This window comes from Salarias fasciatus, chromosome 22, assembly GCF_902148845.1.
Source record: "Salarias fasciatus chromosome 22, fSalaFa1.1, whole genome shotgun sequence".
Classification (NCBI taxonomy): domain Eukaryota; kingdom Metazoa; phylum Chordata; class Actinopteri; order Blenniiformes; family Blenniidae; genus Salarias; species Salarias fasciatus.
In genome coordinates this window covers 17,305,638-17,324,794 of record NC_043765.1, presented here as the reverse complement: position 1 = coordinate 17,324,794, position 19,157 = coordinate 17,305,638, and the positions used below count along the sequence as shown (strand labels likewise).

The 19,157-nt window shown below is 41.3% G+C and overlaps 1 protein-coding gene across 2 annotated transcripts in view; it reads right to left on the bottom strand.

Annotated features, from left to right (window-relative positions):
* The window catches only part of csmd3b (CUB and Sushi multiple domains 3b), a 337,669-nt gene that overhangs the window by 114,909 nt on the left and 203,603 nt on the right, over positions 1-19,157 (bottom strand). For both annotated transcript variants that reach the window (XM_030120514.1, XM_030120513.1), the window contains exons 9-11: positions 10,083-10,160; positions 5,567-5,654; positions 5,338-5,462 (exon numbers count right to left, since the gene is read on the bottom strand). In XM_030120514.1, the coding sequence (XP_029976374.1) occupies positions 5,338-5,462; positions 5,567-5,654; positions 10,083-10,160 (291 nt within the window). The remainder of the gene's footprint in view (positions 1-5,337; positions 5,463-5,566; positions 5,655-10,082; positions 10,161-19,157) is intronic.

Genomic DNA, 19,157 nt, shown 5'->3' with positions numbered 1-19,157 from the left:
GCCTTGCCATCTGTTCATTAATCAAGGTGCCACATGGACTCTCTCTCGCTCTCTCTGTATTAATGGACAGAGAGATATTGCAGTTTGATGGCCATTTTGTTGCTTATTCTCATTAAGTTTGTAAAGTAACACAGTCATTACTGCTCGGTCGGCACGCCTCCCTGTTTCAGTTTTTATTTTCCTCTTTCTGTTTGTTGAGTTGTGACATTAAAGGCGCGATTTTAAGACACATTCACTTTATTGTCTCCATAATGTTCCAGAGTCCGTCCACACTCAGCTGTGTTTAAGTGTTTTGACAGAAGTGACCCTTTAATAAGTCAGCCGGCTTGATGTTTCCTGACAGATTGCTTCTCTCTCGACTCATATTCATGAGCTCCACTTTAGCTATTGGCTGGTTGGATGTAAAGGTCAAATTTGAGCTGTGTTCAGCTAGACACTGCTTTTCTCTCGCTCCAATTTTGTTCAACATGATGAAACAAAGTGGGCTAAATAAGGACACGGCGCTTCAGTGCTTTCTCGCTGCAAATTCCCTCTACTCGTTTACCTGTTGCACAGCTTTCGAGCTCCGCCTCCTGGAAATCAGCCTCTCCATGAAGTCAATTAAGCACATATCTCTGAATAAGAATCTGTACTGCAGTTTTTTTTTCTTAAAAAAATAAAATGAACACTTTGGTGTCAAGCTGGATATGTCGAGGCAGATTAAGTGTATGCAGCTGCAGCACTATATTTTGCACCGAGCACCACTTGTCAGTAGTCCTCAGTGATATTTTGGTGTCCTTGAAGCACCTCTTCATGTGTCAACGCCACCTTCATGAATTGCATTGTGTTGTCAAAATAGTGATTTTCAACATTTGGTATTTTTAATCCAGAATTATTACAAAAAGTTTCAAAACTACCAGAAAACAGTCATTCATTTTAATACATGGGGAGGGGGTGGGGGTGTTGCTCAAGTCTCGGTGTTGATTGTTGGAACAGTGAGACATCAGATCAAAAAACAAGTCACGCTCAAGTTGTGATTTTCTGTGACAACACTTAAGTAAATGAAGATTGTTAAAGATGAATATTGACACGCTGTTCCTTCTGCCAAGTCACTTCTCTTCTGCCTGTCTGTGCGATATGAACTACTGTCATGTAAAAGCTATTTACTATGTAAAAATGCATACAGCTGCAGTAAGTCCATCAAGATTGATTGCAAAAACATTCACCTCTGTAGCTTTTTTCTACCTATGCTATCGCAGTCACTACTGTTAAAGAAAATACAGTGAGGAAAGGGTTAAATGACACTACAAGAATAGCAGTCCACATACAGTTCTTGTTTACACTCTTGGTTGGCCCATCTGTCTCTGCAAATAGCTCTCAAGTTGACTTACTGTATTATGAGAATATTTCATAACACCACAAGCTACTGAAATTGTATCCTAAATGAGCTGTTTCCCCCTCCCAAAAAATGAAATAAATAAAAAAAAGAAGGCAGTTTGCATCATTATGCATGACAGGGTGGTTCAGTATCTTCATCTCTAAAAGATTAAAAGAGGGGTTGGAAGCACTTTTGGGTGCTGTATAATCATCAGCTTTCTTCCAGGGAGGAAACTGCTGCTTGTTCACAAGTAGGAGTGAGCTGATGAGACCGGCCATTACCGAAGCCCACCATCATCACATTTAACTAACAATGTGGTCCTACTCCAGCTCATCCTCCCGCTTCCCCCTTTTTCAGTCTCACTGCAGAAATGAAGTGGTCACACATGCACTTCTATTGAATTAAATACCGCCCAGACTTTGAGATGATGGGAAAATCCCCACACTCCTGATCTGGACATGTACTGTACATCCACAGTCTACCATTAATGGATTCTGCTTGCTGACTGCATAAAAAAAGAGAGAGCGAGAGAGAGAGTCCAGCAAAGTAGGCAGAAAATAAAACGTATTAAATGATGAGCCACAGACCACGTTGAGACCACAGTGCAGTGTATTCTGTTCACAGTCTATTAGCTTTAGCAGCACAAGTCTTTCTCGCCTTCAAGCCATTTTATTATTTTTGAAATTTCAATATTAGATTTTGAACCTCGAGGGGACCAGATTCCGGTGAACAGATTTAAAAATGCAGGAGCAGTCTCTATAGTCTATTTCTGGGTTGTTTTTTTTTTTTTTTTTTTTTTTTTTTTTTTCAGCTGAGCAACAGCCTCTTTCAAGCTGTGGATGTATATCTTCAGTGTTTACTGTTTATTCTTTCGAGTGATCTGGGCGTTCGGCTCAAAGACTGTCTCGGCATTGTAGTGGAAAAGAGACGATTCCAGCGTTACATGTATTTCGTCCTTCAAGCAACCTCAGTGTTGTGTTTAAAGGATTTGAGGGATTTTTGAAGATGGACGCCTTTCTGTTTCACCAAAGTAGGACAAAGACACGCCGCATAAAAAGAACAGAGCAGTACCAGTGTGTGTAGAGCAGAGTGAAGTACTGCCCTCTGCATCAACTACATTAACACTGAAAACAAGCATTTCTAAACTTTTCTGATTATAAATTTTACTTTTTTAGAGCAGAGGTTGTTACATGACCCAAGGTTCAAAGCTCTATTTCTGTCTTTCAGCTGTGAGGAAATGTTTCTGTCAGTGAGCACATACAGCTTGATATTGCAGTGAAAAAGCGGTTTACTTTCTTTTTCAATAATATGGGAGTGCAGCGTTTTGCAGTTCAACTTACAACAGATTGGACAGGGGTGGGGTTTATTAATTTCATTTATAAGGGGTTTCATTAAGCGTAGCTGGAGCAGTCAGAGCAGTGATGCACAGAGAGATCACACCATCTTTTTGCTCGTGAAGCAGCATGAAAGCCAAACTATGAGGCTGAATTTGTGCAAACATGCCTGCTGAACGCTGCAGAGGCCACATGCCCTGAGAAGGGACAGGCTTTGGTCAACATTGGCCAGGAGAGAGTGGATGAAAGAGGATTTCAGAACTGTTTACCCATCGGAAGAGACGAAAAAAAGCTCAAAGTCTTTTGTTTTTGTTTTTCCAGAGTAGAACAAAATTCATACTTTACCAGTGCAGCCCAACTGAAATCAAACTGTGTGGAAATGAGTTTAACCCGCCTGTTTCGGAGGGTAAGTCACAGAGTGTGAACACTAAATGCTCTCTGCTGTGCAGTCCCGGTGTTTGCTCCGCTGCATAGCGGCGGCGCGAGGCAGGCTCCCGCCGCTTATATTCAGGGCGTGCTGGAGTAACAGTGCCCTCCATTGTGAGACGCTTAAAATAACAAACACCGACGAGCAACCGAAAGCGCCGGTTACTTAGCAACGGCCACGGAGAGGGGAAGGTGCACTTTGTCATCGGGGCTGTCAAAAAGTTGCTCACAGTGGTTCATGTTGGGAATATCGGTGTCAGTGTTCTAAATTCAGCACACCTGCTCCTGAGAAGACGCGCCGGCTCGGTGAGATCTCCTCACTCTGCGCACACACACACCCGCCGACGGATGGCTCTATTTCTCAGCGATAGAGGTCATCCTTTTAAGCCGTTCACGGCTCCGGGGGGGACGACTTCGGTAACTTCTAATGTCGGCGGCGGCCCTCCTTCGGGGAGCCTCGGCCCGTCATCGCACGCAGGTAAATTCACAGCTTGATTGCCTTAACGTCAGTAGCTGTATTTAATTGCTAATTACAAAGTATTTAGTGGTGATGAATCCCTAACAGCTATTAACAATTATAAAGAGCCAATCAAAAGCTATCCGCACTATAACATCGTTGATAATTAGTTAGATAATAAGGTTGACGGGCAGGCACCGAGCAGCAAGGCAGTCATATCCGGACCGTGTTTGCGATGTGAAATCCCGCCTGCTCATGAGGATTTGTGCTGTCATGGCAACACAAACCTTAATGAAAGGTCAGCTCCCATATGAGTCTTAATCACAAGAGAAAGTGGGGATGGCGGCGGAGCCTCGTGGTTAGACTTGTCCTTTAAACCGCGGGGCAGGGGAGCGGAGTCCGCGGCTAGCTTAGCATCTGCTCGGCGTCTGCGTCTCTGAGTGAGACGCTCGGTCCCTCTGGAGTCCAGCAGTGCTGTTTGCCCTCAATAAGTCCAGAGTTTACCTACTGTTCATATGCAAATGCTGTTATTAATTCAGTGAGGTCGACTCTCTACAGACGCCGTTTTTATAAACCGTTCTCCCGCTTTCACAGATCTGCATTCAGCCTCTCTGCTCTCACAATATTTTATTCTTAGTCTCTCTTCAATTTATAACCACGAGTTAGGTGTAAATACACTCTCATCTTATTATTTCTCGACACGCCGTCCACACGCATAGTATATCTTCCTGAACATCCATTGACTTGCATTGATTAAACTCACTGTAATCTACTATTTGCCTAATCTTGAGCCTCAGTGTAACCATGAAACATGCCTCTGCTGAAATATTAAATGATTGCAATCAGTCACCATGGGTCAGTGTGTTCCCAACAGTGTGAAAGAACAAGAGCGGAGACGGAAACACGCACACACACACACGCGCACGCATACAGATGTATGCTAAAGTATGTCTCTCCAGCTACATTCTGAAACCTACTGAAGGAAGACATGAAAAACGACTTTGGCATTTAACATGACAGATGCCCTCTGTGCGTGCGTGTGCGTGTGCGTGTGTGTGTAACAGAAGCTGATGTGAAAGCCAAGAAACTCTATACAACTGAATGTCTGAAACATGTAAATTATTCAGAGCCTCAACTGCAAGTGTGCTGTAATAATAATAATAATAATAATAATAATAATAATAAAAAAGTAGTGGTGAAATACAGTACAAACATTGCAAATAGGTGTTTGATTTGTATATTGTATTGAGCACTAGTTATCAAGCTTGGTGCTTGTTTGCGGCTGTATTTACCTGTACTCTGCTGCCTTCCTGTGATTTCAGATCCTGGGCTACTTCTATCATTGCTCCCCTGATGAAAGCTCACGGGCGCAGCGTGTTAGTGAGGCGCCGCACGGCAAACACTGGATTATAGAGTGTTTTGTTTTCATAATTTTATAGCCACTGGCTTGAAACAGAATTGGGTTTTTTTTTTTTTTTCCCCCCCACTATAAACTCAGCCCCGATGAACACAAACTCATACTGAGAGAGGCCAAAGCAACCCGCTGATAACATTTTAAAGGCAATGTGCAGCGGGGCTTGAATGTTTTCTACCATAACATCTTGTGATCAGAACCTTTTTTCTTCATCCGTATACAGAGTGCCTGTGTGTGCGTGCGTGTAATTTAAAGATATGTTTAAATGTGAGTGTTTTCTTCTGGAATTAATGAAGTATTCCTATTTGATGTGCTTGCAGAAGACACATGTGGAGACTGTATCTCTCACCTTTGCAGACCGGTCTGTGGTCACTCCAGGCGGCGAACACTTCTGCCACTCTCTGACAGCTGATGGTTTTACTGCCCTGGAGTACATAGTCCTCTCCACAGCTGAAAAGCACCTCACTTCCAATGCTGGGGAGACACACACACACACACATGATCACACACAGATTCAGAGATACACAATCCTGAGTGCAGGAGCACCTTATTGCAGGTTTCTGCGTTGCAGATCGTACCTGAAGTCATTGCCGTGGCGCTTTCCGTTCTCGGGCTCTCCGGGGTCAGGGCAGGAGTTCGACGCCTGTCTCACACCGCCTTCGTTCACTACACAGAGAAACGGACACGTGAAGAGCCAGGACGAACAGGTTAGCGAAAGACAGAACTGGCGGCAGGTGAACATTTTGTCCTCAAAGATGATGTGTCAGAAGAAGCAGAAATCACTGGCAACACCAGGGTTTGAGTGAGTTTGACGAGGCCAGGTTTCCTTGGCTAGACGACTGGGTCAGAGCATCTCCAGAACCGCCGCATGGGGGGGGAGGGGTGTTCCCGGGAGGCAGGGGGATCTCTCCAAAGTGATCAATGGAGGGGAAAATAGTGAACCGGTGACAGGATCGTGGGAGGCTGAAGCCAACGTCTTTATTCCCCACTCTGACTTCTAACTTTGGAAATGTGTCTGCCTCAGCACTTATTCGCTTTTCGGAGACGGCAGCAAACAGGTGAGGGAGACACACGGCGGGTTAGACGGTTACGGAGACAGACAGGGACGGCACAGCACTCCAGACACCATCCTAATTCCCCGAGAAACACAGGGAGCTAATCTCGACAGTGACACTCCAAACATCACAGAGACATCGCAGAACAGAGACAACACAGAACTGTGCAAATACTTTGGGACTGCGACTTCATGACAAGCGTGCATCTGACAGGCTGCTGCTCCACTCCATCTATGTCTTTAATTACAACAGGGCCGCTGCAGGATGTACATGTGGCTTTTATTTGTTTCCCTCTCTTCCTATCTTACTGCTGTTTGATCATTGTGTCGCTTCAATTTAACTTTGCACATTGTTTCGTTTGTTTGGCGGACATGGTTTGTGTTCCATACATGCTATATTTGAAACACCCGAGAGAGTTTTTACTCCAACCGCACTTCAATCCAGACTCACAGACTGCCTTCTCTTCTTCTTCTTCATTTTTTTTTTTTTTTTTTGAATGTTTAAGAAATACCTGCTGGGTTGACTTTAGGAGACGGCCAGTGCGTTTGTGAGTGGAGGAGAAAACAAGAAAATCCAGCTTCGGTGTCTTCAAAGCATCTTTCAAGTGAGTGGAAAAAAAAAAAAAAGTCCAACATGTTCTTCTTTTCAACTGAAAAACTTTCTGGAACATGTTTAGACATTTTCTAATCAGTTGTATAATCGGTCCGGTTAATGAGCTGTGATGCTCAGTAACTCTCACGTTTCTCCCGCATTGTTTATTTACTCCAAAAAGTGCAGAATCGGGCCACTCCGAGAATTTTTTTTTTATTCATGTTTTTAAGATGGTCATACTTCTCTAATGCCTGGTGTCAGTACAATATCACTGGAGGGAAAAATGTGTCCTGGTGAGCTTATTTATTTCAGCTATACCGTAAACAAAACGCCCCATGGTGCATTTTTCTATTCAGAAGCGGGGACTGATATTCAAATGAGAGCGAATCACGTAGTTGGGTGTAGAATAATATTCGGCTTATTTCCAAAGCGGCAGACATCGCAGTGGCAGTGTTCTGTTGATTAGGCTTTTTATTTCATTAGTATGATTAAATTACGTGCGGAACAACATAATCCATTTTCTGGTATTTGTATGGCGAATATCCTAATGATTCATTATTGTTGTTTTTCCACTTATAGCCACCATTTTTTTTCCCCTTGAATTTAAACTTTTTCCTTCAATAAACAGGCTTCTGAAAGTTATTCTTGCCGCTGGATTTGTAATCCTCCCTCTTCCAAACAGTCTAAGAAGCATTTTCAAACACAATACGATTCTAAATTGGTGAATTTGCAAGAAGTCCCTTGAAATCAAAACAATAAAAAAATATTTATTAGTATTATACTGAAAAATATACAGCTGCAGATTGAGATATTGGATTTTGCTCTAAGTTTTAAAAACCAATTTACAGTGTTTTTGAAGAACAGAAGTCCAAAACAACCAAAAATTCAGATTAATTGTTTTCATCCGTGTTTTGATTTTGCTTCTGCTTTCCTGTGTTGTGAATATGATTTATATGGCAAATACTAGTCATAACTGATGAAGTGCTAGCCTGTTCTTATCTGTAGAACATAATAAAGTGTGACAAACACTGGCTGAATGAAAACGCTGCCAAAACGCCGTGTTTTCCCACAAGCGGTCCGTCCTTCCCATCCCGGACTGGCGAACACGCCATGTATGTGCTCAGTTCATATCGTCGACCCCAGCAGGTGGCTGCTGTGCATGTTCGTTGCACTACATAGTTTGTTGCTTTGTTGGAGCGGCTAATTCGACCATCTGGACTATTAGCGCCGTAACAGAGGGGACGGTTACAGTACGAGTCCCAGGCGCACGCTGTCTCTCCGAACGCAGAACGCCCGTGAAATTCAACTTACACATACCATGCATGCGCACACACAAAGCCACATGTACAGTCGCACGGCGGTTTTGTGCTTCACTGAAAAGGTAAAAGCAGTCAGAGCAGGGAAAATTGGCATCTGAGCCAATCAGAGCCAGACTAATTAACATACAAATTCACATCTGTGGAATCAATTCTAAACCATGACTCTCCAGCCTGTCAGGGAAATCGAATGCATCTGCGATGCACTGAGCCTTCCTGCTGCGCTCAGTTCAGCCGCTGCTTTTCCAGCAGCCCGTACAATATTTTTTGGAGATTCACACAAAAAGAACATTTAACAACACAAACATAATGCAACACAGAAAAGAAAATGCCTTACTTCCAAGCATGCAATTTAATTATCAAGGAGCAACGTCTTTAGTGTTTTAACATGTGCTGTGCAAATGTATCAACACATATGGATGTGGTATTTAAATATGTCTCTGTGCTTGTACAAAAGAAAAAAAAACATCTACATAAGGACTAATTTGCATAAAGTCTACCTATATGTTTGTTTCAATAAATGTAATAAGAATGTGTGGTGAGTGCAGTGAGTAGGTGGAAAGTAAAGAAGAATTATCATCTTTATATCTCGCACACGGCTATTCTTCCCTCATGAAGTGCAGAATAAGGTGTAAAGTGAAAATGTAATGTTTAAAATAATAAACTTCATAAATTAAGCAATAGGTTAAACCTTTATTTTTGAAGACTTAATTTGCTTTTCATTAAATTACACATAACCACATGACTGTGTTATAATCATAATTCAACATGTAGCACTAAAGCAATTAGCAAAAATAACCTTTAAAGTTTAAAGAAACTTTCAAAGCCTACACATTTATATGGCTATAAATCTGAGTATAAGTTGCAATGGTGTATAAGTTGCATTTTTGTTTTCTTGTCTATCAGTGACTACTCCATCGATAAACCTCGGGCATCATCTCTTTGAGAAACAATCTGTTTATTCCTCCAGATCAGGAGTCCGCGATTAGCTCTTTATTTTCTTCATCACGGTAACAGTTTCTTTGCATTTCGTCTGTCCGTCACGCACTACGATCTCTCCTTCACTGTTAACTCTGCTGTGTTAATAGTTGCTGTTGCATATTTTCTCATTTTTCATTTTAACTTCTGCTGTTTCCCTTTTTCTTTCGCCGTCATTTAAACAATCGTAATAGAGGTTTTTCATTGGTACCATTGCAGCAACTGTAGTTGTCCTACAGTAATATCTCTAGGTGTCACAGGTGGTATTTACCTTTTTTTTTAACATATAAGTCATGCAACCACCTGAAAAAATATGATGGCAAGGGCATTTTCGAGTTTTAAGAAAGTGTAGTAGTTAACACATAAGCAAAGAAATTTGTTCTCCAATATATAAACCCACTTTGATGAATGAATTGTACTTTTAAACCCTTCAAAATGCGTGGAAGTAAATATATGTTTAGGTTCAATTTTTTTTTTTTCATGAATTCAGATGACCTGTGTTTGCGTGGGTCAATTAAAAAGTGATATAGAGAAGAGAAGAGAAGAGAAGAGAAGAGAAGAGAAGAGAAGAGAAGAGAAGAGAAGAGAAGAGAAGAGAAGAGAAGAGAAGAGACAGAAGAAGAGGCAGAAGTGGGCGGTAAACAATATTACACCAGCTGATTCGCATTCTCTGATCAGGCCTAAAGCAAAGCAAACAAACCATGATTAAGCTTATCAGAGCAAGCCATGATTAAATATATCAAAGCAGGCAATGGAGAGGCAAGGCACCATGACCAAAATACATGTACGGAAACATCAAACAACGGAAACACACAGCAGTCAAGCAGAATGTCGGGGGGGGGGAAAAAGGGGCTTAAAAAAAAAAGTGCTTTTAAAAAGGCTTTGGGCAAGTTCAACACTTTTGTGCCTCAACATTTTAGGACGCTGGTCGTCCAGTTCAGCCCAGTGAATTCATGTTTCAGTGTATTATTTGGAATTTCAAAAATATCACAAGTTGTTGTTGTTAATTTGGTAATCAAAGGCACAAAGTGTTTAATGTAAAAGCCTCTTTAATTAATAAAAGAAAGACAAACCAAACCAGTACACAAAGCTAGTCCAAGCCAAGCCATCACATGTTAGTTCATTAGCCAAAGGGACATTAAATGTGAACTCACATATTGAAAACTTGTTGCTGGAGTCTTTGCCAGGGAATAATTTAACGCCCCGCGATTTAAAATCTACTGATCGCTTCACTGCAGAGAAGAACAGAATACAGAAAAGAGAAGGGAAATCAGAGAACATATCTTATAAAGTGGAAATAAATAAATAAAAAAAAACACCTAAGCAGAGGATCTTTTTCAGGCAAATTCTTCTCCCTCACAATGCTGAGAAAGAGAAGATCATAGCGGGGGGGAAAAAGGCACAAAGGCAAAGTAAATTTTTATAAAAAATGGTGGAGTCGGACAGTGAAAGAGAGAAAGAGACAAAGAAAGACGGATGCACAAAGAGAAAGAAGTTGTGAAGATGTTTCAAACAATAGCACCATTCAACATCTTTTTGTTTATGAGAAGCTTTAATTTGTCCTTCTCTGTCACTCAGAGACATACATCAGATGTTGGGGTGTTTTTGCTGGAAGCCCCGTCATAATCTGAACAAAAGCTGGTAAAGGAAATTGCGGTCTTAATCAAAATGACAATGACGCAGCTCTGTAATCAAAGCATTCAGATAATGGCACGTTTGAAAATGGATGGTTCCTTTAATCAGAGCAAATGAAAGACAAGAGGAGACAAACTAACTGAGGGATCCTTGTCAGCGCGAGCTCTGTTTGATAACATTAGTGGCATCACTTCATTACAAGGTGGTCAACATCGGCGCCGCGCGTTGATCTATAGCGACAGAGATAAGAGTATAGGAGCCCGAGCGAACGGGCGAGAGCTGGATTTGAACTGATTCACGAACAAAAAAGAAACGCCCCGGGGTAATCCCAATTTTACTCAGTCCAGATTTATTTCTTTTTTTCCTGCTCTACTCTGTCAAAATAAATGAATACATTACTAATATAAATAATAAGAAAAAAAAAAACACACAAATATATCTTGTCTTGAAAGACAAAGTACAGTGACAAATCTCTTTAATGGATGTCTGACGGAGTGGCTGACAGACGTCGCTTTCATAATGACCTGACTAATCCACTGAATGGTGACAAATAGCAGATGAGTTAATGTGCTACAATTATCTCTAATGTTACACAATAGCTACACATACAGACATACATCACTGGCGTCCTGTTTAACATGCTTGATTTACATGGTGTGTATCTTACGTGTCACGTCGTACAGTGGAGACATACAGTGTGTGTTGGTGTTTGAATTACCATGCTGACATGACACCGGATCGATTAACGGGCTAACAATTAATCTGATGCTCATTATATTAATTTTTAAACTACAGGGTTGAGTTAGCAGCATGATAATCTCATGCAGTTCTACTGTATGAGCGTTTGTGGGACTAAGATCACGATTAAGATCATTTACATACATAAAGCATCGTCCATCTCCACTACCTTTGACTGTCACTGTGTTGGAGACATGCAGATCTAGGGTGAAAGACTTTTACATCCACCGTTTCAGCATCCTCAAAGTTCTTTGTTAGTCAAATTCACCCATTTACTCGGTCAATAGTGGCGACGGCTGAACCAGAGCCTGCATTAAAGGGCAATACATTTCAAACCGGGAGGACATACGGGGTGTGTGGGAGTTAGAAGCTTTCAGTTACTCAGAGTCTCTACTCTCACCTGGTTTTTCTATTTATTCTCTTCTCCTCACGTCTCTCCACTTCCTCCTTCACTCCTCCTCTCTGGTTTCATCGTGTTTAGTTGCGACACACATTTGAATAAGTTAAGGTTTTACACAGGGTGCCCATACCGACAAAATCATTTCTATTTGCTCAGAATCACACTGACATGTCCTATTGAAAACCCGATGGGAACTCACTGTGAATTTGTTTATTTATTCATTGAAAACATCTGATTTTGCCCTACAGCTTCTTTCATAATTGTATTGTCTCGATTGTGTCAAAATGAACAAAGAAATGAAAAAAAAGTGTTTTAATAAACCGTCTGCCTGTTATATCCTCTCATAGACTCCAAAAATGATCAAAAGTCCTTTAAAATTTTCACATTAAGCGATCAGATTTTATTGTGGAGAAATTCTTGTTACCACTGTATGGTTATTTCCCAGCTAGAAGACCTAATGTTTATTTGAATAATGTGGCCAACTATATATTTCTTTCTTTCTTTTACATCTTGAAGTGATGCCTGCTATAAATTCTCTCATTAATGAGTTGCCCCGAGGAACTCGTGCATCACAGCTGCTTATGACAGCCTCTGCTTACCATTCACAGAGAGAGAAAGGAAAAGAAAAAAACATTAACTTCACAGCAATCCACCTACACAAAGAACATCAGTTATTATTCCTGACACTGGTGTCACAGCTATTTAGAGGGGACAAGCTTGAAATCTGATGCACCGACTTCCATCTCTGAGATTACAAAAAATGAAATTTACTCGTAAAATTAAAGAGCAGCGACGCATACAGAGTCTAACTCACTGCACTGCGTCAGACACTGAGCTGCCTGCTTCATATTTTTATACATATATAATCCTTGCGCCAATAATCCAGCCAATAAAATACCGATGTGGCACACAAGCTCTACCCTGCTCTCAGAATTAATGTGAAAGTTTGCCCTATTTTCAGAAAGTAAGAACATCCATTGCCAGACTGCTATTATCTCCCACATCAAAGTCTTACAATCAGGTTTGAAAAAAAAAAAAAAGAAAAAAAAGAAAGCATTCTTCTCCTGTTAGGCAGCCAAATCAGGATATCTGGGCCAAAAAGAAGGAAAAAAAAAAAAGAGTTAAAAGTCATGTTTCCTCCCCCCCTTTAAAATGCATTCACTGTCTCAGGCCCATGTTAATATGCATCATAAAAACCTGTCCTGTGTGAATACGCATCAAAGTTAAATATGCCCGTGTTAATATTCGAGCCTTCAAGCTGCAGCTCTACTCCAAACAACAGATGGAAGGGCAGATGCATTTGCGAGCAAACCATATTTATGAAATAATATATTGGATTCCGAACAAAACTCTGCCTAACTAGCAACAGATTAACTGGGAGTGCAGCTGAGGTTTAACAGTAATAACTCTGAGCCCCAGGCACATTTTATAGCAAACACATCTGCTAAGGTCTGATGAAAAACTAATACTTTTTGAACCAAAAATTGAAATGATCTGTGGTGTTATTACTGAAACACACCTTTTTTTTTTTTTTCAAACTAGCCTGTTACTCAAGGCAAGATCCGGATCAATGACTCACTCACCACACTCATACTGGCTCGTTACCCATAATACCATCTGGATTTCACTTTTTTTTTTTTCCCCTTTCCTTCACACTGCTATCGTGGAGCAGTGAGACATTCTCTGAGGCGGTGATTCAAACTGATAGGCAGCATGCACTTTGACTGAACTCCGCAGCTTTGCCCCATTGCTGGTGTTTTCATGCGAACACATGGGAAGGCAAATATTTACTGCTGTCTATGGAAACCTGTGACGAATGCGAGCCGACACATCTGGAAATGAGACGTAGATGTTTCAGGTGTTACTCAGGCCCCATGCATGTGGTCAACAAGAGGATATGAGAAAGTGATTCTCATCTGAGTGTGGTTTTAGGGAGTTTATATGAAAGTGCCATGACAAACTCAAAGAGAGGGAAATGCAGCTACGATGGGAGTCATAAAGGAAAAAGGCAATGCTGCAAGACAGCAGCGAGTGCAGAGCAAGAACCAATAATTACATTTTGACTGGAACAGCTGGCCTAATGGTTCAATCTGTCAAGTCTCACTTTTCTTTTCACATTTTTGAAATGTTTTCTCACATTTACTCTCTTTCATTGCTTTTCCTTTTGTTGCCTTGAGTAAATGAAGCTGTTTTCAGTTTTAGTCATCATCAGAAATGTTCAGGCAGTAGGTTACAATGACGACTATTGAACTAACTAATCACATCTGTAATGAATCTCCTTAGGGAAAACTCCGTATTTTCACATTCTCCCATCGTATTTTTAGGATGCGGGGTCAAGGGAAAGACAATGTTCACCTGTCCGCTGTGTGATTTGAATTCACAAACTGCTTCTCCAGCCTCAAGGCCACCATTGCCCCGAACTCCGCCTACATATTTTCATCCAGTATTTTAAGATATGCAATAAGCGCACACAATCAGTGGGTGAGGATGGTTGTCAGAACAGGAGACATCCTCCACATCTGATGAGCTATTTAGCCAGAGACAAGCGATCGCGCAGCACCAGAGCGTGTCTATGCAAATAAAACTGCATTAATTCAACCAAGCACATTCCCGGCTACCATTTCAGTACCGATCACAACGCTAACAGCTCTTTTGATAGAGCAAAGGCAGCATACAGAGTCAATTACGAAAGCCAGCTTTGGTGAAAAGAAAGTCACCACAACAATATAAAAGATGATAAAGGGGTAGTTCATAGATTTATGAGCCCTTATGATCCCCCGGGGGCCTGTGCCTTCTCTCTACTCTGTTTGACTAATGGTTCTTAAGCAAAGCTTGACAAGGAAAAGGACGTGGAGATTTATTTGAACAAAAACTAAATTGTATATTCCATGTGTGTGCAGCGCTCTCCTTTCCCATGGCTGTAATTATGCTGAACACTTATTCTTTCTTAAGGTCTGAGCGCTTGATCATGAGTGGTTCTGAGACAATATGAGAAACATATCAAGAAGTGCATGCCGTCGACAACATCCAATATGTCAGCCTCCCTGAGGGGTCCACTGTCTTGCTGCTCCGCTTGAATAATGTGTCCGTAAAAGTGGTTGACTGGTGTTTCTTTTGTACTAACTGACTTATTTTGTTGCCATCGCGCTGGCTGACTGATAATGCCGTCAGTTGTTCATTAGGAGCCAATCACAGCCCCGCAGACACAGAAACTCATGAATACGTAATGAAGAAAGATGATGGAGGGATGTGATTGGTAGGTTCTGCCTCGGGGAAGGGAAACAGATTGTTCATACCTGACACATTCTCAGAGGAACAGACACACAAACAAAAACATACACTTGGATCAAAGCAGGCAAGCAGCCTCAGTCGTGCACTAGTCATCACTACAGATTGATTCATCTACTTGAAATGGGTACATGTACATACAGAAAAGCAAACATGTCAATGCAAAAGAGATGTAAACACAGCGGTGCTGCCAGCGTTGAACTCAAACACCCCGACACACGGGCACACGATCCGTTATGTGGACAGGAACAGAGACGCACAAGTGCACGGACACTGATATACTGGAGGCACACATGCACATAAACACTGAGGCAAACGAAGCGACGCGAAGCACACGGACTCACAGCCAGGTGCTGAGGCCATGAGGTTCATGCAGGGAAGAGTGTGAATGGAATACAACCTCTGTGCAACCCTGCAGCTGCACATCAGATTTTATATTACAGTATTGGTAAAAAACACACAGTCATAAGGTCATGAAGTCCAAGTCAACATTGCTGAATCAGAGAGAAAAAAAAAAGGTATGTGCTCTCTAGACAGAGTACAATGGGTTTATCTTATCATCAAACATTAAAATGAAAAGTCTCCGGTACATAAAGAACCCATCCAGCATGCACCTGCCTGCAGTGCATGGTAATTATATTTGCACACTATGTCTCACACACACATACACACAGCACTGACATTTCCTGTATGGGCCACTAGGGGGCAGATAGCTAAGTTTTGTGACCGATTAAGTGACCAATTAATTTAGTTTCTCTTATTCTTTGTGCTTTGTTCAATGTCAAAATTGCGACAAACGAACACTGAAGAGAAGATCTGACCGAAACCCTGCAAACAGAAGACCGTTGTGACATTCTCATTATGCTGATGCCAGGAGAAAAAAAAAAAAAATGCTTTCTAAACATTAAAAAATTTCGAGGTAGAAACAGCGTATTGATCTGGAGGTGCAACAAAGAATCCAAACAAGATGACCAGGGAAGGTCAAAGAGAGCAGTCAATCCAAACTCCCCCTCCATTCTGTCCCGGGGATTGCTCTATTTTCCTTCCCCTTTGTATGGATTACTTGCATCATAGTTTAAACAAACCAGCCTGGAACATTTCCAAAACCACAGACAGACCTTTCCTCCACAATAGGGAACAGTCTTCTGCATCTTACTTTAAATATGTGGTGCTGTTACTGCAATATAATAAATAATATTGAAGGCAGAGACAGGTTAGTTTGGGCCAGGCTCTCTAACTACGCCTTCGCCAGGCTCTCATACTGTATGAGTAACAAGGTGCAATCTGCTTACATGAATCTCCCAAAGCTAAATAAGTCTTAATAAGGACAATGTCAGTGGTAATATTTTTGGTAAAACTGAAAGAAAATGTTACTGCAGACTGTAGTGGTCAGCACTTTCACAGTGATAATGCATGTGGGTAACGGCGTGTGCATGGATGAGCTGTCGTAAGATGAAGTGGGCATCGATGAGGGATGAATGAATTCAGCACAGCCAAGATGCAAGTGAACAGTTTGGGTGTCCAGCACCGTGCGCTACGCCTGGAATGACCCTCAGGTTTAATGTTTTACAATAGAAAATGGGCTGTGAGGTGCTGGAAGAAATCTACAGAGTGCCAGTTCCGCTCTCAGCCGATTCTGAATTAGGTGAGGTGCAGACATGTGAAAGTAATCAATACAAAGCGAGTGGCTTGCTTGATTTCAAATCACAATATAGTTATTGATTTTTTTCCCCCTCCTTTTCAACACTATTACATGTTGAAACCTCCATAAATACATCAGTTATATAAAGGTTAAATCAAACGGTTTCGTTAAATACAAATAACTGTGCAACAGATGAAGACCTTTCCGGTGTGTTTAAACATAATATATATAGTTGAATGCATGACACTGACTGCACACACTCAGGGTGAGTTTTGACTGACTGACACACACACACACACAGGTTTCTCAATAAGTGTCAGGTAGAATGAATAAAAAAAAAAAAAAAAATCAGCACAAATATTGCAGGGGTGGTATTGAGACCGAAATGCAGAGCAGTGAAACACAGCAGACAGACGGGAAAAATATAGAAAAATAGGGCTTATTTACAAAAATTAGAATCTCACAAGAAAAAAAAAAAATACAGGACTGTCAGAAAGAAGGAACAGAAAGCAATTCCACTAATGTATATCAACAGAGAATCAATTCTACCAATTAGTGGGCAGGAGGTTAAATACAAACTGAAAACTAACCAGAACGACTCATGAAGGAGACGCCAACCAGAACCCAGGATTACCAAATACCCAAAACACTAAACAAAAATTTAACCTGCATTAAATAAAGCCATGCTGAAATGGCAGGAACATGACTGACACAAATGAATAAAAACATCAACTAAGTAATCTTCACTCAGGAATAAATCTGGAGCAGAATGCAGGAAGCCCCGAGGTCGCAGAAATCTGCGATCCAGCGTCTGGCTGCGGCTCCAGACGGAGTCTCTCCCTGCTGCAGGTGAGTCCAATCAGCTGATTGCCGTGAGCTTCTCACGCCGCAGTCAAGGTCCCGCCCACCTGCAGCTACGCAGCGCTGGGAGTGAGGACTGTGACAACTGAACAGGTATAACTCCGCTGTTCACTTAAAAAGAATCAAATCATTACAGAAACAGCCTCGGAGACTGCAGCACTGATGCATGGATCATAAATTAACCTCTTTGTGAATCACAGTTTTTTTTTCTTTAACTTTTCTTCTCTTATTTCTGTTTTTGTATCGTTTGTTTCAAATACTAATCTCACTTTTTCGTCCACATTCAAGTCTGTTAAGAGTTTTAGTGATGGAGAGCCAAGTTAAAGTTCATTTAGTGCATTCAATCTTCAGGTAAATTGTTACATCCCTGCGTTTGCAGGCCAGCCTGGATCCCTCCACCTTCACTTTCTGTAATGTTAATGCTCAGTAATAAGAGCCAGACATTATTTGTCAGTGTTCGGCCTGAAATTTGTACAGTAAATGGAACTACTGGCAAGCTTTCAATAGCCGAGATGGCTTGCTGACCGACCTGCTCACTGGCTGACTGCCGACAGTAGTAAAAATGTGACTGACTGTCCATGGATAACTTTGCGGAAGACAATTATAGACTGCAGGAATTTGGTGGGCGTCCAGTGTGTGATGGTGGACACTGCAGTTTCAGTGGGTTCCAGGAAAACTCTAATGTCTGGTGAAGTGAAATGCTGCCAGCATGTCTGTTTTTAAGTTGTTGTTGGAATGGAGTAGAAAGTTATGGTGGCGAATGTAGCCCAAGTGGCTTCTAAAAACACAAATGGAATGACAATATGGGAAGACGGGGGATTCGACGGAATAAAACAAGGCGATTAAAATGGAGTTGGTTGTATTAAAAACAGCTGATGCCTGTGGGTACTTTACTTTATGTATTGTGCTCTCAGTGCATCTTTCTTAACAGAAACAAAATATAATTACCCTGAAAATATTGCCAGGGAAACAAAACCAAATCAACCTCAAATCACCTCACCTGAGCATATCTAAACTATGGTGAATCAGCACACTTGCAAACAATTGTCTCGCTTTCTGTACTGTATTACTGAAGACAGTTTTTAACCTGAGATCTCATATGGAGCATAAGAATTACTTGATATTATTTCTATGCAGTCACATCAACAAATAGAAATAAATTAATCATGATAAATCAATAAACAATGTTGTTTCTGTTGACTTCACCCACCTCGCCAGAGTTGAGTTGGATTTCAGGAACAAGTCAAATATTGCAGTACGATGAGGAACAAGCAGAAAAATGGTTTAAAAAACCTCCACACACACGCACGACTCAAAGCTGTTCTCATGTTCTGGACACAGTACTACTGACTGTACAACTTCCACAACTTCTATGTGAGTATGTATGAGAACAGACCAAGTTAAGAGTTAAGAGTTAAGAGTAAAACAGACAGAAAGAGGCCTGCCGACGTCGCCTTCCTTTTTGGAGTATCTACTCGTCCGGGGGAGAATTGCTATCTACTTCAGGATGGAAATTGAAAGAAGGAAAAAAAAAAAAAAACACATCTGGGGGATACTAGCTGAAGATATATCCTGTGCAGCACATTGTTCCAGTGGTTGGCCTCCTGGTTTACACCGGATGGCCAACAGGACATCCCTAAGTGGAGTTTGAATGGTGTCGTTCTG